Source organism: Dendrobates tinctorius, unplaced genomic scaffold, assembly GCF_039654945.1.
Source record: "Dendrobates tinctorius isolate UK_male_01 unplaced genomic scaffold, ASM3965494v1 ptg000084l, whole genome shotgun sequence".
Lineage (NCBI taxonomy): Eukaryota > Metazoa > Chordata > Amphibia > Anura > Dendrobatidae > Dendrobates > Dendrobates tinctorius.
The window spans coordinates 37,726,956-37,751,469 of record NW_027361752.1 but is presented as its reverse complement, the minus strand read 5'-3'; the positions used below and the strand labels follow the sequence as shown (position 1 = coordinate 37,751,469).

Genomic DNA, 24,514 nt, shown 5'->3' with positions numbered 1-24,514 from the left:
AGACTATACATCATTTGGACTCACTCCCCTACCTTCTGGCTTCTCTCTCAGCTATCCTCCGTTGTTTCGCATGCTCCTGATACGCTGCTCGATCACGCCCAAAAGAATCAAGATTTGGTGCCATTACAGCTTTACCTGAGAAATTACACAAAGCCACCATTCAGACACAATCTATAGGACTTCCTCACATTCTTCAGATAGGACTTCTAAAATACAGATTGTAAAAACAAAACAGCTTCTCTAGATAGATGACATTTACTAGAAAAAGATAGGATGTGACAGACACCAGGTTATCTACTACAGTACAGCGACATCTAGTTCCTTAAAGTAGTACTACTATGACATATTAGCTGCAGAATTATAACCCTCCCTTGACTCGCACGGATGGTTGTTACTATTTGTGAGTGATGCGTACAAAATCTCCATTGTATTCTATGGAATGAAGCTTCAAAGTCTCCACTGCCTTCTGCTTATAAGAGATTATGTACAGAAACCTATCATAAGGAGGAGGCAGGGGAGAACATTTGAAGCCTGGAAATGCTGTCCCCTAATGTACATGGTAGGGTCTTGGTGTATTCTATGTCATGGATCTATCAGGGAGGATTGCAAAAGTCATGTGAGGAGACAATGCAAAGAAATCATGGGAAGCAACAGGAGATCCATACCACAAAGGAAGACCAAGTCAACAAGGCTAGAGTAGGTATACACAGGAGACTTTAAATACTTAAAGGGGTATTTTAATCTTCTGTCTTTAGCAGCACATAGCTCCCCTGTTGCCCAGCTTCCTGCACGCCTGGGGGCGGAGTGTTCCAAAAAATTGACAGTTTGGACCATTGGCAAGTTTGAGTCGCTGGCCCGAACTGTGGACTCGAGAGTAGAAGCAGCTTTGCCTCTACAGCATCGGAGAAGTGCAAGGACACAAACCGGTAGGATCCAGCAAACTTCAGGGCAGCGCTTGCAAGCTCTAAAGCAAAGAGCTTGTAAGCGCTAAGCTCCCATTTACAAGCACTTTACAATTTTACCTGAACATAAAAAAACGAAAGAAAATTGCATCCCCTTTAATTATTAGAAGCCAGCACATGATATTCAGAAGAAAACAATATAGCTGAGATGAAGTAAAGTCACGCCTGTGGTGTCATTGTTCTTAATACTGCGCAATTATTTTGTCATCCAGATGACTGATTGCTGCAGCCAATCGCTGGGTGCCTCGGCAATGTGCGGTTATATGGATGTCATCTTGCAGCGATGTGAAGGCTCCGATGATATAAGCAGGGTGTGCGGGGTGCATTGTGTACAGCCCTATACAGCAGCCTAGAATAAGAAGTCCCGCTGGCTCCAGAAAGTTATAAACAGTTTAAGGTGGGAACTGATGATTTATGTGTGAGGTCCTGCACAAAAAAGTCTGGCGTATTCTAAACTGTGTAGCTGAACAAAGACATAACATTTCTATACGGAGAATTAAAGGGTAAAACATAGAGAGTCATTGGTAATCAAGAGGCAAACAGTGCGGCAGAAGTACCAACAATCAGAACATTAGAGTATGCAGGTGAGCTGTAGACACTCAGGCTGTATTCACACATCCATGTGTTGTGGTCCAGGCAAGGACCATAATGATCAGAGCGGCCGGCGACCTCTGGACCAACACTCAGCAGCGTTATAGGCTTATGTAAGGCTGCAGAGTTTGGCTCAGGAGACCCACGGCTGCCCCGCAAATTGCAGTTTATACACACGGACATGTGAATGCAGCCTTAGGGAAATGCAGAGATAAAGCAGAGTTCTGCATTTTTTAATTATCAGGCTAAATCCGTACTTTGAAGATTTGATGACATTTAGCTATGCATTTTTTTTTTTTTTTTTAGGAGTTTTTTTCTGGTTCTCATTTCTAGTTTAGGTATACAAAAGTGAGGAAAAAAAAGTGTGAGCCAAGCCAGTGGGATAAATTTACATGAAGCAGTTCCATTAATTTGTTTGTCAGGAAGCACAAGGATTGCTTTAAGCCTTATTCAGATATAGAGGGGGGGGGGGGTCATCAATTTTCTGCAGGTAGTCTGCTGTATGTGAATAAACCCCAGCTTACAAAAAAAAAGGCCCCTACAAAATACTATCGAACAGAGTAGCAGAGAGACAGATGCAGAACCTGCAAAATCTTATGCAAATCCATACTTGCAGCAAGCAAATAAAATTGCTGCTGTAGCTGCCACCAAAGTGGGGAGTATTAGACTCTTTTAGATCCCCCCTGCAGTGTACTGGGGTATACTAGGCCCTTTTATACCCACTGCAGTGTAGAGGGGTGTACTAGGCCTTTATATACCCAGTGTAGTGTGGGGGGGGTGTATTAAGCCCTTTTATACCCCCTGCAGTGTAGTGGGGTGTATTAGGCCCTTTTATACCCCCTGCAGTGTAGTGGGGTGTATTAGGCCCTTTTATACCCACTGCAGTGTAGTGGGGCGTGTATTAAGCCCTTTTATACCCCCTGCAGTGTAGTGGGGTGTATTAGGCCCTTTTATACCCACTGCAGTGTAGTGGGGTGTAGTGGCCCTTTTATACCCCATGCAGTATAATTGGGTATATTAGGCACTTTTATACCCCCTGCAGTGTGAAAGCTGTTGGATGGGGGCTCGTAGAAGGGATAATATGTCAGACGACGTCTGTAAGCAGGATGTTCCTTATACAGCAGTCAGTACTATCACTATTCGACCAAAGGTAAAGATACTGCCAAACTGGAAAAGAAATAACACCGCACACTCCAATCCCACTCAGCTTGAACATTAAATTCACATCTAGTTCAGGATGAGCCTAAGAAATGCAATGACCCAATAGTATGAAATACATTTGCGCTCATGGTCGGGCATAGAATATACATTTCAGGAGGTTGCTTAATGAATAATAAAAACCTTCAAGATGGACTGACTTGAATGGCTCGAAAACTCCGAAGATTCATCTTTTATGTCCTCTTGTCGTCTTTGGACAAGGCGGGCAGCTCGCTGTTTGTACAGCTGGTGCATTGCGGATTCGAGCTCATTTATCAGAGGAACCTGAAAAAACACAACAGCATTCGTAATACCGTATTCTGCGACAGAAGGAAAAACGGGGGTGGCTTATTCCACGAACAATTACCTAAAAGTATAAAGGGTTAATAAAAGTTGGTGTCTAACATGATGGGGAATACGACAAATCCCACCTGGCCTTTCCTGCATTACCGTACTCTGATGGCTGTGAGTGATCGGCGGGGGGCCTACCATTGGATTGCGGTACATTTTGTCTGGTACTGTGCACAGCTCAGCCCCCGTCCCTAGTGTAGTGGCAGTACCAGGCACGCACATTGATGGAGCAGTATGGATGCCCACCGATCACATACACGTCCATGAAGAGCCCACAACACCAACTGCCGTGCTTTATATACATCAGCTGGGACTTACCTGTTCTAAGAAATCTCAGGAGGAGCAAGTCTCAGAATGTCATTACTGCACACATAGCTGGTGTCATACACTATTTATACTATCTGAGGGGGGTAATATTTTCACTGTCTCCCATTGTAAGGAAAATAATTTTACAGGATTAAGTAAATATTCATAATGAAAAAAATATATTTATGTGGTTGCTAACTTAAGGCCCTCATACACATTACACTAATATCAGCAGAAGCCACCAGGTGTATGGGGGCACCTGTCAAAACATCGGGGCCTTCCAATCTCATTTTGTTCTCCTCCAGGAGTATGGCAGTGGCTCTCTCCCCGTAGAAAACATAAGTACACATAGTGAGCGATCGCTCCTGTGTATGACCAAGTCGGAAGAGAGCAGCCGGCCACAAAAATCTATGCAATCTATACTGGGACATAAATACAGGAGTCCTTTAGGCAGAAAGGTACATCTATGTGTAAACATGGACGCTTCTGCGTGCACATTTGTGGCAATGTACTCCCTGCCCAATAGATATCTGCTGTGAATGTTTTATGTTTTAAAGAAAGTCACAAAGGTCCTTGATGCCCGAGGGGAATAATTTATTGACATAGTCTTTGGAAAAATTGACAATAAGATTGGTTGGGCACGTGGCCCTGTACTGCTCCACTGGTTTGGAGGCCCCCGTATTCGCACAACAGCATATTCCATGGTCACACTGCTATGTATACCGGCATGCTACTAACCAGGCAAAGTGCGGATAACTGGAGTCATGTGAACACTGTACAGACCGCCCGGTGTCAGCCCCCGACGTGCTAGATATTGCTGGACAAGGCTAAAAGATAGTCTATCATTCACTCACGGCAGGACCTCACTCGGGACCGCGCTTCCCTGTAATGGATCACTGGCATCCATAATGCTTTCTCAGTATTGCCGGGAAGAGAACCTGATGTAATAAGGCCCTAGTGGTCGCAGTGGCTAGTGATTGCCACACCACCATATGTTCTCTTTCCTGAGAGAATCAGTCCGATCATGCAAATCACACTATGATCAGTGTTAGCAAAAGGTGATCAGATTTTCACAGACTGACAGAAAGGAGAATTTTTTTTCCCCATCTTCTCTTGATCAGAGACCTCCTGAGCGACCACGCTCCTGAGCGACCACGCTCCTAAAAGATGGGGAAAAAAATTATCCAAAATTATGTAAAAATCGGTCTGCACACGTCCCCTCCAAGTGCAATCCAATGGTTTACACTAACTCATTGACTTGCATTGTCGAGTACGCTCCAGATATCGGATGAAATTCATGCATGCTGCGATATTTTCATTTGACACATCCGGTCCAAGGGAAAAAAAAAATTGGACATAGAATAACTTTGATCCGAGTGTGATCTGATATTTTGTCATTTTGCACTTGGCCGGCAAATACGATAGTCTGCACAAGCCCTTATTCTCAAAAAGATGGCATCTCAACCAGACAACCTTTTAGATGGGAAGAAGAAAAGGTATTGCAAGATGGAAGCCATAAAATCAGCTTACACCCATGATTTCCTCAATGAAGTGCCCGAGAAATATTTATTTCTATGAGTTACATTATCTGTTTCACATATAGAAACGATGGATTACAGGCAGAAAATTTTTTTTTATAAATGCAATTTTTTTAGGCATACAGAAGAAAATGATTGCATTCTTACCTTTTCACGGAAACACTCAAGCAAGTCTCGGACATACCCACGCATTTCTTGCAGAAACTGATACCGTTCACCATTACCCCCCGAGCACCCGTCCAATCGAGTAATCGCGCTATTGGAGTCTACCCGGCTTTTCTCGTGCTTCTCGTAAAGGTCGAGATTTGCTTTGTGCACTTCCTCCATTGCGCTGAGCCTGCATGTGGCACAAAGCATAGTAACAAGTGGGTATGCTGTGTATCGCGTTAAGGGGGGCACAGTCACACAAGGCAGGCTACAATCGGCGCCAGCACATGGGGCAATATCGCCTGCAACTCAGAGATAGAGATATGGACACGATACCAATATTCCAGACCTGTAAAGAGCAGGGTTTACACCCACGACTCAGTCTATGGACTCACGGCATCCCCCAGTAGTAACTTGTGATTGCATGGTTTACCAACAGCATCTAGTGTGACCAAAGACAAAGACATTGCCCAAACCAGACAACATCTTAAAAGAACTTGAAATAGAGAATGTTTACAGAATATGTATGTATTTAGGTAAATTAAACCCAAGCATATATATGGGATAACCTGAGGAAAGGACCTAGATATCTGGGACCCCCATCTATTGAGAAAAGAAGGACACCTGATCTGTCTGGTGAAAGGCCTTGCCAGATCCAGGGATAGATGAGAAAGGAGAAAGTCATGGAGATGTTTCCACTATCAGTTCCAAATTCATGGTAATTTTTTTTTTTTAGTTTGTGCCAGATTAAAGGAAAAAATAAAAACAACTTTTGAGAAGTTCAGGTCATATCCTTATACCCAAAGAACATTAGGACCACCTGAAGCTTATGGACCTGTATACCTTCTGTGAGCTCGGCCAGTTCTCTTCCTTCTTACATACAGGGTTTTCAATGTGTACCTGTCCCCGAGGGTCACACTGACACAGCCCTGAATTTTTTGAGCATATGGCTTCACTAGGCGTTTATCCAGGACATTTGCTCAATTCTTGCTTCCATCCGCGATCTTCAAGCAGTTCATTGCCGCTATACAAGAGCTCGGCATCCCTGACCCCATGCAACACGAGTCTGGGGGAGGACACGGAGGTAGTTTGCAAAAAGGAAGGATAGTCTGCCCTACCTGTCTTTAAGCTGTTTCTTTACCAAATCAATAGTAACAGGAGTCATCTCATTACTGGGAGTTTTGCAAGAGACAGAATTATCTGCTTTCTCAGATTTTATCTCAGCGGCTCCATAGGCAGCGTAAGTATAAGGGATGTTGTAGGTTGAACCGTAGGGTATCCCCTGGTAAGTGCTGGGGTAGAACAAGTTATTGGCTTCTACGGGCTGTGATGGTTGAACCTAAAAAACAAAAAAACGGATCCATTATACTTCAAGCACAAACGTATTGAGGTGCTAAAAATATGCACAGTATTCAATGCATGTTTCTAGCAGGTCATAAGGCCCCAGCCACAGGTCGGGTTTCCCTGAGCGCTCTTTGAAAGTTAGATTAGAGGGATTTTCTCAAGAACAAAAGTTAAGTTTACCGTTAATGTGAATCAATAGATCTAAGGCTAGTTTCACACTAGCGCTTTTGAGCGCAGCGACGGCCTGCGCACGGCCGCCGCTAAGCCCCGCCCCATGCCGCGCCTCCGCCGGTAGCTCCGCCTACCGGCGCATGACGCTGCATGCGTCCTGCGTCCCCTATCTTTGTCACTGGGGGCGCAGGCCGTGCGCAGTATGCGTTTGGCGGCGCATGCGCCTTTTTGACGGTGCGCCGAGCGCAACCAAACTGCAGCAGGTTGCGTTTGGCGCAGGTCGGCACACCGTCAAAAGGACGCATGCGCCGCCAAACGCATACTGCGCACGGCCTGCGCCCCCAGTGACAAAGATAGGGGACGCAGGACGCATGCAGCGTCATGCGCCGGTAGGCGGAGCTACTGGCGGAGGCGCGGCAGGGGGCGGGGCTTAGCGGCGGCCGTGCGCAGGCCGTCGCTGCGCTCAAAAGCGCTAGTGTGAAACTAGCCTAAGCTGCTTCTCATCTGCTCTGCTTACAGGGCGCTACTGCTGACATCTTCCTGACTGATAGCCGGCTTTGTGCTGCCTAAGGCTACTTTCACACTAGCGTTTCCTGGAGCTGTGGAGGGATGCGCACGGCCGCCGTGAAGCTCCGCCCACGGCCGCACCTCCTCCGGTTAGCTCCGCCTATGGGCGCATGACACGGCAAGCGACCTGCGTACCCTCTCGTTAGCATTGGGTACGCAGGTATGCGTTTGCCGGTGCATGCGTCCTTTTGACAGTGCGCCGATCTGCGCCAAACGTACAGTGTTGCATTTTGGTGTGCTCGCCGCACCATCAAAAGGACGCATGCGCCGGCAAACGCATACCTGCGCATTGGCCGGCATACCCTATGCTAAAGATAGGGTACGTAGGTCGCATGCAGCGTCATGCTCCCATAGGCGGAGCTGAGCGGAGGAGGTGTGGCCGTGGGCGGAGCTTCACGGCTGCCGTGTACATCCCTCCGCAGCTCCAGGAGACGCTAGTGTGAAAGTAGCCTAACTGCGGGGGAGCCGGCTGGCAATCAGCAGGATGTCGGCAGTCACGCCACATCGACAGAGCAGAGCAGCTCTGTTGACGTGAAGCTGCTGAAACACCAGCAGGAACGGTCGGTGATCTGGGTACAACAGACAGCTGCATCTGTTCGCAAATAAAAAAAATAAAATAGTCCTAGACCACCCCTTTAAGTGATAATTTCTCCTGTCTTTTGGCAGATAAGGGGCCCTGATGGGCTTAAAGTTTTGCAGGTCTTCGAAGAGGCCCATGGTACCCACCACGTAAAAATCTCCCACTACACCAACTTCCTGCATTAAAGGGATTTACCCCAAAATCGAACAATGTCCAGATCGCACAATATGACATTAGCGATATCAATACTATACAATCATTCATAGACTTAGCAACAGTGCAGTGTTCTGCCTTCTCCAGCATCATATCCAGAGAAAGGAGATAATATATATAAAGAGATAATTAATATTCCATGCCTGTGGTATGCTAATTCCCTTCCTTATCTGCTCCTGTTCCCAGCGCATGATCTCTTCATCCTGTTCCCCTGTAGCTAAAGCTTCGTCGTCACTGCCCTCAATACCTGGAAGAGACAAGAAAATGCAGAAGCTGATGAAACCGACAAGAAAGTGTCAGGTGTAAGTCAGCACACCGACACCAGGAAGGCAGCATGCACCATATAAAGATAGCGCAAAATGTGGATTTTCCTCCACAGGTTACACTCCTACAGGTAACAAGCTAAAGGCCCCCATATTTCTCAGACCATCGTTGGCCAAACCGGCTGATATTGACGTGTTGTCTATAATGTGTATAGGGGCTCGGGACAGATGCACCATCCTAGTGTCAGTCTCCAACACACATGTGAAGGGCCTAATCCTTCCCTGCGGGGGTCCAGTACATTAATATATTCTGGAATATTTATACGTCATTTGCACTCCATACTGTTCAATAAACGGGAATAACTGTTTTGGGAACGGTTACCAATTTCCTCAGCAATCTTCTGCCTTTGTGATTTTTCTCGGACGGAAAAGACTATACGACGCTTCTCATCGTCGTCGTCATCATCGCTGGCATCATTCTCATCCTCGCGGACTAGTCTGCTTTTCCCCCCGCCATCTACATCAATGGATGGGACGTCTCCAAGCTCACGAGCCAGTTGCCTTTTCTTCCGAGCGGCATGAATAAAGGCAGCATCTGGAATCTCACCTAAATAAAAAGATATATGGTCTAATGTAAGATCTACCAGCCCTGGTCCCAGGATTATCTGCGTTTGTCTAGTAATAGACCTGTGACATTCAGGACAGACCTCAGTTAAACCTTTGGAGTAGGGATTTGTAAGCAAAAATTACCATACATGCAGTCTAAAATACCTGAAGTGAACAAATCATACGGAAATCGCACAGGAAAAGAACAAAAAAAAAAAAAGTATCTATGAAGACCTTTAGTGGATCAGTCACTGTATATACTCGAGTATAAGTCGACCCCCCAAATTTTGCCACAAAAAACTGGGAAAACGTATTGACTCGAGTATAAGCCTAGGGTGGAAAATGCAGCAGCTACAGGTAAATTTCAAAAATAAAAATAGATACCAATAAAATTAAAATTAATTGAGACACCAGTAGGTCAAATGTTTTTGAATATATTGAATCAGGAGCCCCATATAATGCTTCATACAGTTCATGATGGCCCCATAAGATGCTCCATATAAAACACACCCCATATAATGCTGCACAAAGGTTAATAATGGCCCCATAAGATGCTCCATAGAATAATATGCCCCATATGCTGCTCCATAATGGTTATGGCCCCATAAAATGTTCCATAGATTATGCCCCATATGCTGCCCCATAAAATGCTCCATAGATTATGCCCCCATAAGATGCTCCATAGATTATGTCCCCATATGCTGCTTTATATATTATGCCCCATATGCTACTCCAAATGGTTATGGCCAGTGTCACCGCTGGCTCAGGGCCCTGGCACCTGCGATATTCACCTGTCTCCGTTCCACCGCTGCACGCCGCTCTGTCTTCCGGGTCCCTCTGTCAGTGACTGTTCAGGCAGAGGGCACGGCGCGCACTAACTACGTCATCGCGCCCTCTGACCTGAACGTCACAAAGGACGCTGAGGACAGAGCGGCGCGCAGCGGTGGAACGGGGATAGGTGAATATCGAATATACTTAACCCCTCCTGGCGCAGTCTCTGCAGCCCCGCTTCTCCCACAGTCTCCAGCAGCTCTTCCTTTAGCGGTCACGTGGTACCGCTCATTAAAGTCATGAATATGCGCATATTCATGACTTTAATCAGCGGTACCATGTGACAGCTGAAGGAAGGCGCTGGGGTGCTGCAGAGAAGTGCCAGGGGGTAAGTATGATCTGACACCCCCGCTCCCCCTCCGACCCCCTGGCGTATATGACTCGAGTATAAGCCAAGAGGGGGAATTTCAGCCTTAAAAAATGGGCTGAAAATCTCGGCATATACTCGAGTATATACGGTATAGAGTGTTCATAGAAAACCAGGCAAAAAGTAAATCAATTAGAAGTTACAGACAATTCATGGCTCTAGGGATTTGCATAATGCCCTGAATGCGAGTGATGGCTCTTGTGCACTTTCAGTACCTGGACGTAGCACATTTAAGGAGGACAAGGAGTTGGTGAAAGAGCCGGCTTTGGGCTTCTCGTCTTCTTTTTCACTTTCTACTTCCATCTCCTCCTCGCCCAGGTCACTGCCAGCAGTCACCTCTTCTTGGTTATCTATGGAGGTGGCATTCCTGCCCGACTGCTGATCACCTGCTGGAAAGAAGGCAGAAACTGCGGTGAAGAAATGACAGCAGAAACTCACAGTAAATGACATGTTTGTCACAGCAGCATTTTCCTCTTTTCAGCTCGTACTAATCCTTCAGAAGTGCAAAACAGACAATAGAGAAAAATGATCATCCTAGAACTGCAAACACTTAAAAGGGGCAAAAAGGTTCATTCACGTAAAACATGCAACCCACCAACATGCTCTATCTTTTGCCCTTTACAAGTTACGGACTTCTGTCTTCCCCCCACTCCAGTCACGAGTGTGTGGGGGGCCCCCCTTCCCCCCACTCCAGTCACGAGTGTGTGGGGGGCCCCCCCTTCCCCCCACTCCAGTCACGAGTGTGTGGGGGGCCCCCCTTCCCCCCACTCCAGTCACGAGTGTGTGGGGGGCCCCCCTTCCCCCCACTCCAGTCACGAGTGTGTGGGGGGCCCCCCCTTCCCCCCACTCCAGTCACGAGTGTGTGGGGGGCCCCCCCTTCCCCCCACTCCAGTCACGAGTGTGTGGGGGCCCCCCTTCCCCCCACTCCAGTCACGAGTGTGTAGGGGCCCCCCTTCCCCCCACTCCAGTCACGAGTGTGTAGGGGCCCCCCCCTTCCCCCCACTCCAGTCACGAGTGTGTAGGGGCCCCCCCCTTCCCCCCACTCCAGTCACGTGTGTGGGGGGCCCCCCCTTCCCCCCACTCCAGTCACGTGTGTGGGGGGCCCCCCCTTCCCCCCAGTCACATGTATGATCTGACTTCCTCTTCATGTGCAATCTGTGCGAAGGCAGAGACAGTGAAGTCAGCGCTGATTGGGCGCTGGGGGTCACGTGTTTCAACAACTGCTCGAGAGTCCCAGGACTGCGAGTGCCAACACCGCCGGAACAGGAGGAGAGTATAAGCATTATTTTATCGGTGCCAAACATTTAGATCAAGAAGGGGTTGTCCTAGTATCAGCATTGGCTTCATTCTCTCCCCTCCTAGTATCAGCACTGGCTTCATTCTCTCAACTCCTAGTATCAGCATTGGCTTTATTCTCTCTCCCTCCTTGTATCAGCATTGGCTTCATTCTCTCTCCCTCCTAGAATCGGCATTGGCTTCATTCTCTCCCCTCCTAGTATCGGCATTGGCTTCATTCTCTCCCCTCCTAGTATCGGCATTGGCTTCATTCTCTCCCCTCCTAGTATCGGCATTGGCTTCATTCTCTCCCCTCCTAGTATCGGCATTGGCTTCATTCTCTCCCCTCCTAGTATCGGCATTGGCTTCATTCTCTCCCCTCCTAGTATCGGCATTGGCTTCATTCTCTCCCCTCCTAGTATCGGCATTGGCTTCATTCTCTCCCCTCCTAGTATCGGCATTGGCTTCATTCTCTCCCCTCCTAGTATCGGCATTGGCTTCATTCTCTCCCCTCCTAGTATCGGCACTGGCTTCATTCTCTCAACTCCTAGTATCGGCATTGGCTTCATTCTCTCCCCTCCTAGTATCAGCATTGGCTTCATTCTCTCCCCTCCTAGTATCAGCATTGGCTTCATTCTCTCCCCTCCTAGTATCAGCATTGGCTTCATTCTCTCCCCTCCTAGTATCAGCATTGGCTTAATTTTCTCTCCCCTCCTAGTATCGGCATTGGCTTAATTTTCTCTCCCTCCTAGTATCGGCATTGGCTTCATTCTCTCCCCTCCTAGTATTGGCATTGGCTTCATTCTCTCCCCTCCTAGTATCGGCACTGGCTTCATTCTCTCCCCCCTAGTATCGGCATTGGCCTCATTCTCTCCCCTCCTAGTATCGGCATTGGCTTCATTCTCTCCCCTCCTAGTATCGGCATTGGCTTCATTCTCTCCCCTCCTAGTATCGGCACTGGCTTCATTCTCTCTCCCTCCTAGTATCAGCATTGGCTTCATTCTCTCTTCCTCCTAGTATCAGCATTGGCTTCATTCTCTCCCCTCCTAGTATCAGCACTGGCTTCATTCTCTCTCCCTCCTAGTATCAGCATTGGCTTCATTCTCTCTCCCTCCTAGTATCAGCATTGGCTTCATTCTCTCTCCCTCCTAGTATCAGCACTGGCTTCATTCTCTCTCCCTCCTAGTATCAGCATTGGCTTCATTCTCTCTCCCTCCTAGTATCAGCATTGGCTTCATTCTCTCTCCCTCCTAGTATCAGCATTGGCTTCATTCTCTCTCCCTCCTAGTATCAGCATTGGCTTCATTCTCTCTCCCTCCTAGTATCAGCATTGGCTTCATTCTCTCTCCCTCCTAGTATCAGCATTGGCTTCATTCTCTCTCCCTCCTAGTATCAGCATTGGCTTCATTCTCTCTCCCTCCTAGTATCAGCATTGGCTTCATTCTCTCTCCCTCCTAGTATCAGCATTGGCTTCATTCTCTCCCCTCCTAGTATCAGCACTGGCTTCATTCTCTCCCCTCCTAGTATCAGCATTTGCTTCATTCTCTCCCCTCCTAGTATAAGCACTGGCTTCATTCTCTCCCCTCCTACGCATGTAATTGACATCTGGGGGAAGTCAGGGCTGCGGCGGCTCGCTTACTTCCTCCACATGTCTTGATTTGTCTGAAAGTGGGGACAGTGAAGCCCCTGATCATGCCCGAAACACCAACAGGAGTGAGAGGGCTTCCAGCAAGTCTTGGATATCGATGACACTACTTATGCCAGCTCCTGGCATCCCAGCGAGGGTGAGAAGGCGGCTGCCGGGAATGATCTCCATTTCTCAACAGAACCAATGACAATAACTAATGATGGGACTATCACCAAAATCTGGTGTCTCTTTGGCTTCAATTTTTTTTTTTTTGTTATGAATTTCAGCAAAAATATAACACTAGCAAATAAAACCTTCTCTCCTCCCTTACCAGGAAGTCCAAAATTCAGTTCAGATCTAGGTCTGAACTTTTCCAGGTCGTCTTTATATTCTTTCTTGAGTAGTTTTGCAATTTTCTTGCTGTGATTCGATTTCTTCACTTTAAAGACCTCCACTTCTGTTAAACAAAAAACAAACACACATTAAATTACTGTAATCACAAGTCAGTAAAGTTCACCTGCAGCCCAATGTATCAGGTTATGAAAATGCAAAATTTGGAGCTAAAAAATACTTGTGGGAAAATAATATTTTTTTTCCTCTTTTTCATGGCTCAACGTTATAAACTTCCGTGAAGCACCTGGGGTTTCAAGGTGCCCATTACACATCTAGATAAGTTCCTTGAGGGGTCTAGTTTCCAAAACGGTGTCATTGTGAGGGGGTTGCCACTGTTTAGACACATTGGGGCTCTCCAAACGCGACATGGCGTCCACTAATTGTTCCAGCTAATTTTACATTCAAGAAGTCAAATGGCACTCCTTCCCTTCCAAGCCTTGCCGTGTGCCCAAACAGTAGATTTCCTCCACATATGGGGTATTGGCATACTCAGAAGAAATTGCACTACAAATTCTACTGTGCAATTTCTCGTTACCTTTGCGAAAGTAAAAAAAAAAAAAAAATTGTGTCTAACATAGTAACATAGTTAGCAAGGCGGAAAAAAGACATTAGGCCATCCAGTTCAGCCTATATTCCGTCAGTATAAATCCCCAGATCTACGTCCTTCTAAAGAACCTAACAATAACTGTAAGACACAATATTGTTACGCTCCAGGAAGACATCCAGGCCTCTCTTGAACCCTTCGACTGAGTTCGCCATCACCACCTCCTCAGGCAGGGAATTCCAGATTCTCACTGCCCTAACAGTAAAGAATCCTCTTCTATGTTGGTGGAAAAGCCTTCTCTCCTCCAGACGCAGAGAATGCCCCCTTGTGACGTCACCTTCCTTGGTATAAACAGATCCTCGGAGAGATATTTGTATTGTCCCCTTATATACTTATACATGGTTATTAGATCGCCCCTCAGTCGTCTTTTTTTGTAGACTAAATAATCCTAATTTTGCTAATCTCTCTGGGTATTGTAGTTCCCCCATCCCCTTTATTAATTGTGTTGCCCTCCTTTGTACTCGCTCTAGTTCCATTATATCCTTCCTGAGCACCGGTGCCCAAAACTGTACACAGTACTCCATGTGTGGTCTAAAGGAATTTTTTTGTGGATAAAAGTTCTTAAGGGGTTAATAAACTTATTAAATGTTGTTTTGAGCACTTTGAGAGGTCCAGTTTTTAGAATGGTGTCACTTTTGGGTATTTTCTGCCATATAGACCCCTCAAAGTCACTTCAAATGTGAGGCGGTCCCTAAAAAAAATGGTTTTGTAAATTTTGTTGCAAAAATGAGAATTCGCTGGTCGACACTTAACCCTTATAACTTCCTAACATAAAAAAAATATGTTTCACAAATTGTGCTGATGTAAAGTAGACATGTGGAAAATGTTATTTATTAACTAGTTTGTGCGATACGACTCTGGGCATAAAAATGAAACTTTTGAAAATTGAAAAACACCAAGGTTACTTACCGGTAGCCGGTTTTTCCAGAACCCATGACGGCACCCGTATATCAGGTGTGCTGTCATGGGGGAAGGGAAAACACCAAGGTTACTTACCGATAGCCGTTTTTTTCCAGAACCCATGACAGCACACCTAATATACGGGTGCAGTCATGGGGGAAGGGAAAATGTTCAAAATTTTGGCCAAATTTCTGATTTTATCACAAATAAATGCAAGTCATATCGAATAAATTTTAATACTAACAAAGTACAATATGTCACTAGAAAACAATCTCAGAATCAGTGAGATCCATTCAAGCGTTCTACAGTTATGACTTCGAAGTGACAGTGGTCAGAATTGAAAAAATTAGCCTGGTCAGGAAGGTGAAAACAGGATCAGGGGTGAAACATGCATTTTGGACTAAAAAAAAAAAAAAGTTTGCCATCGGGTTTCATTACAAATGTGAACTTCAGCAGTCACATCCATCAGCAGCCTCGAATCGTATAACACACCACAGGGTAAAGCTGCTCTTGTATCGGAGGAGGCTGATGGACGGGTCCAGTGTATGGGCAGACGAGGAACCAGGTGTATTAAAAACACCCTGGCGTTTCTTGCTCCATTTCATCCCATATATCTGCTTTTAGAGAATCAACATCTTTTTGACATTTCTCGTTTAAGTGGCAGCACCCGTTTTGAGCCTGGCTTCTAGGAGGCGTTTATAGTGCAGTGATAGCAGCTCCTCTCCAGTCGCCACCACATCTAGGAACGAGACACTGGGGGAAGATTTGGATTGCACCAAACATGCATGCCTTAACTGTAGGCATTGAAAGAAAATTTTTAACTCGAAATACATAAATTTAAATATACAGAGATTTTATAATATTGTTTTTTAATACTGTTTAATGGGTAGGAAATGGATTTATGTTATTTTTTGGGGATACAAAAAAAAAAAAAAAAAAAAAAAAAAGGCACTCCAGACTTGTAATAAAAACAGACACATGGACCAACAATGGAATGGATTCAGAACACAGCGGCTTCTCAACCTCAACCACTCCACAGTGCCGCTTCTCAACTCCTCCCTCCCCTCAACAGGCCCGCTTTTTGCCTCGATGCTTTCCTCCACAAGTCCACCTGTTATGCCACATGCACACATCCAGTATTTGGTGAGTTTTTTACCCCAGTATTTGTGAGCCAAAACCAGGAGTGGAACGGTCAGAGAAAAAGGTATAAGGCTATGTGCCCACGTATGCAGAATTTTCCGGAGCAAAACCAGACTCCTTGGAAAGAAATCTGCATTTTTTTTCCGCAGCATCCTAATTCAATGAACATAGTGGCAAAACCAGAGATGTTCCGCAAAATTAATGAACATGCTGCGTTTTTTTCCACGAAGCGTTTTTTTTTGCAGAAAAAAAAAAGCAGCATGGGCACAAAAATTGCAGAACGCATTCTAATAATGGGATGCTTAATGTATGCGCTTCTTAAGCGTTTTTGCAGGGAAAACCGCTAAAAAAAAAACGCGAAAAAACCTAAACGTGGGCAAACGTTATAGAAACTCAGCACCACTTCTGTATTAATCACCCACTCCTGGTTTTGGCTCACAAATACTGGGTGTACATGTGGCCTTAGGCGCCCTCCACACATCAGTCGACCCCCCCCCAATGTACATCTCTCGGTCAAACCCCCCCGATACACACTACCGTTCAAAAGTTTAGGGTCACTTAGAAATTTCCTTATTTTTGTAAGAAAAGCAGTTTTTTCCAATGAAGCCAACATTAAATGATTCAGAAATACACTCTATACATTGTTAATGTGGTAAATGACTATTCTAGCTGCAAACGTCTGGTTTGTAATGCGATATCTTCATAGGTGTATAGAGGCCCATTTCCAACAACCATCACTCCAGTGTTCTTATGGTACTTTGTTTTTGCTAACTGTGTAAGAAGGCTAATGAATGGTTAGAATACCCTTGAAAACCCTTGTGTAAGTATGTTAGCACAGCTGAAAACAGTTTGGCTGATTAGAGAAGCTATAAACCTGACCTTCCTTTGAGCTAGTTGAGAATCTGGAGCATTTCTTTTGTTGGTTCCATTAAACTCTCAAAATGGCCAGAAAAAAAGAACTTTCATGTGAGACTCGACAGTCTATTCTTGTTCTTAGACATGAAGGCTATTCCATGCGAGAAATTGCCAAGAAACTGAAGATTTCCTACAATGGTGTGCACTACTCCCTTCAGAGGAGGGCACAAACAGGCTGTAACCAGAGTAGAAAGAGATGTGGGAGGCCCCTCTGTATAACTGAGCAACAAGACAAGTACATTAGAGTCTGTAGTTTGAGAAATCGACGCCTCACAGGTCAACTGGCAGCTTTATTAAATAATACAGGCAAAACGCCAGTGTCAACGTCTACAGTGAAGAGGCGACTCCGGGATGCTGGCCTCCAGGGCAGAGTGGCAAAGAAAAAGCCATATCTGAGACTGGCTAATAAAAGGAAAAGATTAATATGGGCAAAAGAACACAGACATTGGATAGAGGAAGATTGGAAAAAAGTGTTCTGGACAGACGAATCAAAAGTTTGAGGTGTTTGGATCACACAGAAGAACATTTGTGAGACGCAGAACAACTGAAAAGATGCTGGAAGAGTGCCCGACGCCATCTGTCAAGCATGGTGGAGGTAATGTGATGGTCTGGGGTTGCTTTGGTGCTGGTAAAGTGGGAGATTTGTATAAGGCCTGTTTCACACTTCCGTTTTTGACCATCAGTCAAAATACGCCGTTTTGCAAAAAAAAACCGGATCCGCCATTTTTTTTGGCGGATCCGTTTTTTTCCCCATTGATTTGCATTACCGGCGGATCTTGACAGATGGCCATGCGTTGGATCCGTTTTTTGCGGATCCGTCAATTTTTTTTCGGCCGCCGACATGCCTGGACGGACCATGCAATGTTTTTTTTGCTGCAGGATCCGCATTTTATAGTGCGCATGCCCGGAGGAATGAAGTCAGCCGGAAATTTAACCCTGAAATCATTTCTGGCGAACAGAAAATTCTCTCTCCCTGGGCTGCGGTTCCTTTAAAAATTCTTCATTCATCGAATCCGACAAAAAAACGGTCCGGTGGCATCCGTTCACATCAGTTAGCAACGGATCCGCTTTCCGCCATTTTGGCGGATTTTAACTGACACAAAAAAACTGAAGTGTGAAACAGGCCTAAGGTAAAAGGGATTTTGAGTAAGGAAGGCTATCACTCCATTTTGCAACGCCATGCCATACCCTGTGGACAGCGCTTGATTGGAGCCAAATTCATCTTACAACAGGACAATGACCCAAAGCACACCTCCAAATTATGCAAGAACTATTTAGGGGAGAAGCAGGCAGCTGTTATTCTATCTGTAATGGAGTGGCCAGCGCAGTCACCAGATCTCCACCCCATTGAGCTGTTGTGGGAGCAGCATGACCGTATGGTACGTAACAAGTGCCCATCAAGCCAAACCAACTTGTCTGGAAGCATGGGGTGAAATTTCTCCAGATTACCTCAGCAAATTACCTGCTAGAATGCCAAAGGTCTGCATTACTGTAAGTGCTGCAAAGGAGCATTCTGTGACGAAAGCAAAGTGTGAAGGAGAAAATTATTATTTCAAATAAAAATCTTTTTTTCGACCCTTGTCAATATCTGGACGAGATTCTACATTCATTTGGCCACTCATTTGATTAATAAAAGTATGAGATTTCATGGAAAACACAAAATTGTCTGGGTGACCCCAAACTTTTGAACGGTAGTGTACGGCTCTCGGCCTCCCCCCCCCCCCCTGTATACGCGGCTCTCGGCCTCCCTCCCCCCCCTGTATACGCGGCTCTCGGCCTCCCTCCCCCCCCTGTATACGCGGCTCTCGGCCTCCCTCCCCCCCCTGTATACGCGGCTCTCGGCCTCCCTCCCCCCCCTGTATACGCGGCTCTCGGCCTCCCTCCCCCCCCTGTATACGCGGCTCTCGGCCTCCCTCCCCCCCCTGTATACGCGGCTCTCGGCCTCCCTCCCCCCCCTGTATACGCGGCTCTCGGCCTCCCTCCCCCCCCTGTATACGCGGCTCTCGGCCTCCCTCCCCCCCCTGTATACGCGGCTCTCGGCCTCCCTCCCCCCCCTGTATACGCGGCTCTCGGCCTCCCTCCCCCCCCTGTATACGCGGCTCTCGGCCTCCCTCCCCCCCCTGTATACGCGGCTCTCGGCCTCCCTCCCCCCCCTGTATACGCGGCTCTCGGCCTCCCTCCCCCCCCTGTATACGCGGCTCTCGGCCTCCCTCCCCCCCCTGTATACGCGGCTCTCGGCCTCCCTCCCCCCCCTGTATACGCGGCTCTCGGCCTCCCTCCCCCCCCTGTATACGCGGCTCTCGGCCTCCCTCCCCCCCCTGTATACGCGGCTCTCGGCCTCCCTCCCCCCCCTGTATACGCGGCTCTCGGCCTCCCTCCCCCCCCTGTATACGCGGCTCTCGGCCTCCCTCCCCCCCCTGTATACGCGGCTCTCGGCCTCCCTCCCCCCCCTGTATACGCGGCTCTCGGCCTCCCTCCCCCCCCTGTATACGCGGCTCTCGGCCTCCCTCCCCCCCCTGTATACGCGGCTCTCGGCCTCCCTCCCCCCCCGTATACGCGGCTCTCGGCCTCCCTCCCCCCCCGTATACGCGGCTCTCGGCCTCCCTCCCCCCCCGTATACGCGGCTCTCGGCCTCCCTCCCCCCCCGTATACGCGGCTCTCGGCCTCCCTCCCCCCCCGTATACGCGGCTCTCGGTCTCCCTCCCCCCCCGTATACGCGGCTCTCGGTCTCCCTCCCCCCCCGTATACGCGGCTCTCGGTCTCCCTCCCCCCCCGTATACGCGGCTCTCGGTCTCCCTCCCCCCCCGTATACGCGGCTCTCGGTCTCCCTCCCCCCCCGTATACGCGGCTCTCGGTCTCCCTCCCCCCCCGTATACGCGGCTCTCGGTCTCCCTCCCCCCCCGTATACGCGGCTCTCGGTCTCCCTCCCCCCCCGTATACGCGGCTCTCGGTCTCCCTCCCCCCCCGTATACGCGGCTCTCGGTCTCCCTCCCCCCCCGTATACGCGGCTCTCGGTCTCCCTCCCCCCCCGTATACGCGGCTCTCGGTCTCCCTCCCCCCCCGTATACGCGGCTCTCGGTCTCCCTCCCCCCCCGTATACGCGGCTCTCGGTCTCCCTCCCCCCCCGTATACGCGGCTCTCGGTCTCCCTCCCCCCCCGTATACGCGGCTCTCGGTCTCCCTCCCCCCCCGTATACGCGGCTCTCGGTCTCCCTCCCCCCCCGTATACGCGGCTCTCGGTCTCCCTCCCCCCCCGTATACGCGGCTCTCGGTCTCCCTCCCCCCCCGTATACGCGGCTCTCGGTCTCCCTCCCCCCCCGTATACGCGGCTCTCGGTCTCCCTCCCCCCCCGTATACGCGGCTCTCGGTCTCCCTCCCCCCCCGTATACGCGGCTCTCGGTCTCCCTCCCCCCCCGTATACGCGGCTCTCGGTCTCCCTCCCCCCCCGTATACGCGGCTCTCGGTCTCCCTCCCCCCCCGTATACGCGGCTCTCGGTCTCCCTCCCCCCCCGTATACGCGGCTCTCGGTCTCCCTCCCCCCCCGTATACGCGGCTCTCGGTCTCCCTCCCCCCCCGTATACGCGGCTCTCGGTCTCCCTCCCCCCCCGTATACACGGCTCTCGGTCTCCCTCCCCCCCCGTATACACGGCTCTCGGTCTCCCTCCCCCCCCGTATACACGGCTCTCGGTCTCCCTCCCCCCCCGTATACACGGCTCTCGGTCTCCCTCCCCCCCCGTATACACGGCTCTCGGTCTCCCTCCCCCCCCGTATACACGGCTCTCGGTCTCCCTCCCCCCCCGTATACACGGCTCTCGGTCTCCCTCCCCCCCCGTATACACGGCTCTCGGTCTCCCTCCCCCCCCGTATACACGGCTCTCGGTCTCCCTCCCCCCCCGTATACACGGCTCTCGGTCTCCCTCCCCCCCCGTATACACGGCTCTCGGTCTCCCTCCCCCCCCGTATACACGGCTCTCGGTCTCCCTCCCCCCCCGTATACACGGCTCTCGGTCTCCCTCCCCCCCCGTATACACGGCTCTCGGTCTCCCTCCCCCCCCGTATACACGGCTCTCGGTCTCCCTCCCCCCCCGTATACACGGCTCTCGGTCTCCCTCCCCCCCCGTATACACGGCTCTCGGTCTCCCTCCCCCCCCGTATACACGGCTCTCGGTCTCCCTCCCCCCCCGTATACACGGCTCTCGGTCTCCCTCCCCCCCCGTATACACGGCTCTCGGTCTCCCTCCCCCCCCGTATACACGGCTCTCGGTCTCCCTCCCCCCCCGTATACACGGCTCTCGGTCTCCCTCCCCCCCCGTATACACGGCTCTCGGTCTCCCTCCCCCCCCGTATACACGGCTCTCGGTCTCCCTCCCCCCCCGTATACACGGCTCTCGGTCTCCCTCCCCCCCCGTATACACGGCTCTCGGTCTCCCTCCCCCCCCGTATACACGGCTCTCGGTCTCCCTCCCCCCCCGTATACACGGCTCTCGGTCTCCCTCCCCCCCCGTATACACGGCTCTCGGTCTCCCTCCCCCCCCGTATACACGGCTCTCGGTCTCCCTCCCCCCCCGTATACACGGCTCTCGGTCTCCCTCCCCCCCCGTATACACGGCTCTCGGTCTCCCTCCCCCCCCGTATACACGGCTCTCGGTCTCCCTCCCCCCCCGTATACACGGCTCTCGGTCTCCCTCCCCCCCCGTATACACGGCTCTCGGTCTCCCTCCCCCCCCGTATACACGGCTCTCGGTCTCCCTCCCCCCCCGTATACACGGCTCTCGGTCTCCCTCCCCCCCCGTATACACGGCTCTCGGTCTCCCTCCCCCCCCGTATACACGGCTCTCGGTCTCCCTCCCCCCCCGTATACACGGCTCTCGGTCTCCCTCCCCCCCCGTATACACGGCTCTCGGTCTCCCTCCCCCCCCGTATACACGGCTCTCGGTCTCCCTCCCCCCCCGTATACACGGCTCTCGGTCTCCCTCCCCCCCCGTATACACGGCTCTCGGTCTCCCTCCCCCCCCGTATACACGGCTCTCGGTCTCCCTCCCCCCCCGTATACACGGCTCTCGGTCTCCCTCCCCCCCCGTATACACGGCTCTCGGTCTCCCTCCCCCCCCGTATACACGGCTCTCGGTCTCCCTCCCCCCCCGTATACACGGCTCTCGGTCTCCCTCCCCCCCCGTATACACGGCTCTCGGTCTCCCTCCCCCCCCGTATACACGGCTCTCGGTCTCCCTCCCCCCCCGTATACACGGCTCTCGGTCTCCCTCCCCCCCCGTATACACGGCTCTCGGTCTCCCTCCCCCCCCGTATACACGGCTCTCGGTCTCCCTCCCCCCCCGTATACACGGCTCTCGGTCTCCCTCCCCCCCCGTATACACGGCTCTCGGTCTCCCTCCCCCCCCGTATACACGGCTCTCGGTCTCCCTCCCCCCCCGTATACACGGCTCTCGGTCTCCCTCCCCCCCCGTATACACGGCTCTCGGTCTCCCTCCCCCCCCGTATACACGGCTCTCGGTCTCCCTCCCCCCCCGTATACACGGCTCTCGGTCTCCCTCCCCCCCCGTATACACGGCTCTCGGTCTCCCTCCCCCCCCGTATACACGGCTCTCGGTCTCCCTCCCCCCCCGTATACACGGCTCTCGGTCTCCCTCCCCCCCCGTATACACGGCTCTCGGTCTCCCTCCCCCCCCGTATACACGGCTCTCGGTCTCCCTCCCCCCCCGTATACACGGCTCTCGGTCTCCCTCCCCCCCCGTATACACGGCTCTCGGTCTCCCTCCCCCCCCGTATACACGGCTCTCGGTCTCCCTCCCCCCCCGTATACACGGCTCTCGGTCTCCCTCCCCCCCCGTATACACGGCTCTCGGTCTCCCTCCCCCCCCGTATACACGGCTCTCGGTCTCCCTCCCCCCCCGTATACACGGCTCTCGGTCTCCCTCCCCCCCCGTATACACGGCTCTCGGTCTCCCTCCCCCCCCGTATACACGGCTCTCGGTCTCCCTCCCCCCCCGTATACACGGCTCTCGGTCTCCCTCCCCCCCCGTATACACGGCTCTCGGTCTCCCTCCCCCCCCGTATACACGGCTCTCGGTCTCCCTCCCCCCCCGTATACACGGCTCTCGGTCTCCCTCCCCCCCTGTATACACGGCTCTCGGTCTCCCTCCCCCCCTGTATACACGGCTCTCGGTCTCCCTCCCCCCCTGTATACACGGCTCTCGGTCTCCCTCCCCCCCTGTATACACGGCTCTCGGTCTCTCCCCCCCCCTGTATACACGGCTCTCGGTCTCTCCCCCCCCCTGTATACACGGCTCTCGGTCTCCCCCCCTGTATACACGGCTCTCGGTCTCTCCCCACCCTGTATACACGGCTCTCGGTCTCTCCCCACCCTGTATACACGGCTCTCGGTCTCCCCCCCCTGTATACACGGCTCTCGGTCTCTCCCCCCCCCTGTATACACGGCTCTCGGTCTCTCCCCCCCCCTGTATACACGGCTCTCGGTCTCCCCCCCTGTATACACGGCTCTCGGTCTCTCCCCACCCTGTATACACGGCTCTCGGTCTCTCCCCCCCCCTGTATACACGGCTCTCGGTCTCTCCCCCCCCCTGTATACACGGCTCTCGGTCTCCCCCCCTGTATACACGGCTCTCGGTCTCTCCCCACCCTGTATACACGGCTCTCGGTGCACTCACCGTCCTCGTCGTCCTGGAAGCTGAGCAGGTTTACCGGCTTGCTAGTTCCGGGGCCCGGCTCCTTGGCCGCTTTCCGAGGCTTGCTCCCCTGCGGCCCGCCATCATGAAGGAACAGGCCGGGAATGGCGGAGGACGGCTCGGCCGTCACGTTCTCCAGCTGCTCCACCTCCATAGGCGCCTCGTGCTCCCGCTCCTCTTCCTCGGAATCATTCCGCTTTCTCACATTCACCCGCCGCGCCTTCCGGAACATAGCGGACACCGAGCGGCGCGTGCCCCGCAGCCCCGGACCTGCCCGCCGACTGCACCCCCGGCCACTGCGCTCCCCGGAGACAGGCACAGCGACCCCTGCTGCATGGAGGTGTTACTAGCGAGTGACGGAAAAGTGAAAGAGACGGGTGACACCTAGTGGTCAAGAGAGGGAATGGACCGAGAAGCCTAGCTAAGTTGGAATAGCGGCATCTAGTGAGGGATGGTGGTATTACTTACCGCATTGCATTTGTGCACAGAGAGTGAAACAGCGCAGACTAGCGATGGAAGTGAAGTATTGCTCATTTTATGACTAAAAAGTGAAAACTGCCAAGAAACTCATTGGCCAAAATCCGGTAGCTCCAAAGATGCCGTCATTCACCTCTGGGCATTTTTTTCTTGTCTAAATGCATTTCATTTTGTTTTAAAATATATTTTGTAATTGGATTGTATTAAAACTCTTACACCGTTTGCAGGATTAAGATTTTCAGGAGCCAGACAGTTTAGAAGGCGTGAGCCCCCTCCAGTAACTGACGTATCACGTGACATGTCACATGATTCCCTCTGATAGGTCATGTGATCAACAGTCAGGCGCTCTGGGGCACATCTGCAGACAGAAGACTGCGGCGGGCGCACTGCTCCCCTCATGTACGGCGCTATACATAATGGACCAGCGGCGGGGCCACATGAGAGAC

The 24,514-nt window shown here is 50.9% G+C and overlaps 1 protein-coding gene across 2 annotated transcripts in view; it reads right to left on the bottom strand.

Moving 5' to 3' along the window:
* Positions 1-23,981, bottom strand: part of PAXBP1 (PAX3 and PAX7 binding protein 1) — a 31,973-nt gene extending 7,992 nt beyond the window's left edge. The window contains exons 1-9 of one of the 2 annotated variants that reach the window (XM_073584528.1): positions 23,574-23,981; positions 13,268-13,393; positions 10,250-10,420; positions 8,613-8,837; positions 8,111-8,214; positions 6,211-6,431; positions 5,093-5,282; positions 2,912-3,035; positions 33-135 (exon numbers count right to left, since the gene is read on the bottom strand). In XM_073584528.1, the coding sequence (XP_073440629.1) occupies positions 33-135; positions 2,912-3,035; positions 5,093-5,282; positions 6,211-6,431; positions 8,111-8,214; positions 8,613-8,837; positions 10,250-10,420; positions 13,268-13,393; positions 23,574-23,823 (1,514 nt within the window). In that variant the 5' untranslated portion in view covers positions 23,824-23,981. Of the gene's footprint in view, positions 1-32; positions 136-2,911; positions 3,036-5,092; positions 5,283-6,210; positions 6,432-8,110; positions 8,215-8,612; positions 8,838-10,249; positions 10,424-13,267; positions 13,394-23,573 lie in introns of both variants that reach the window. The other variant, XM_073584527.1, reaches the window with a different exon arrangement.
* Positions 23,982-24,514: the final 533 nt, after the last annotated feature.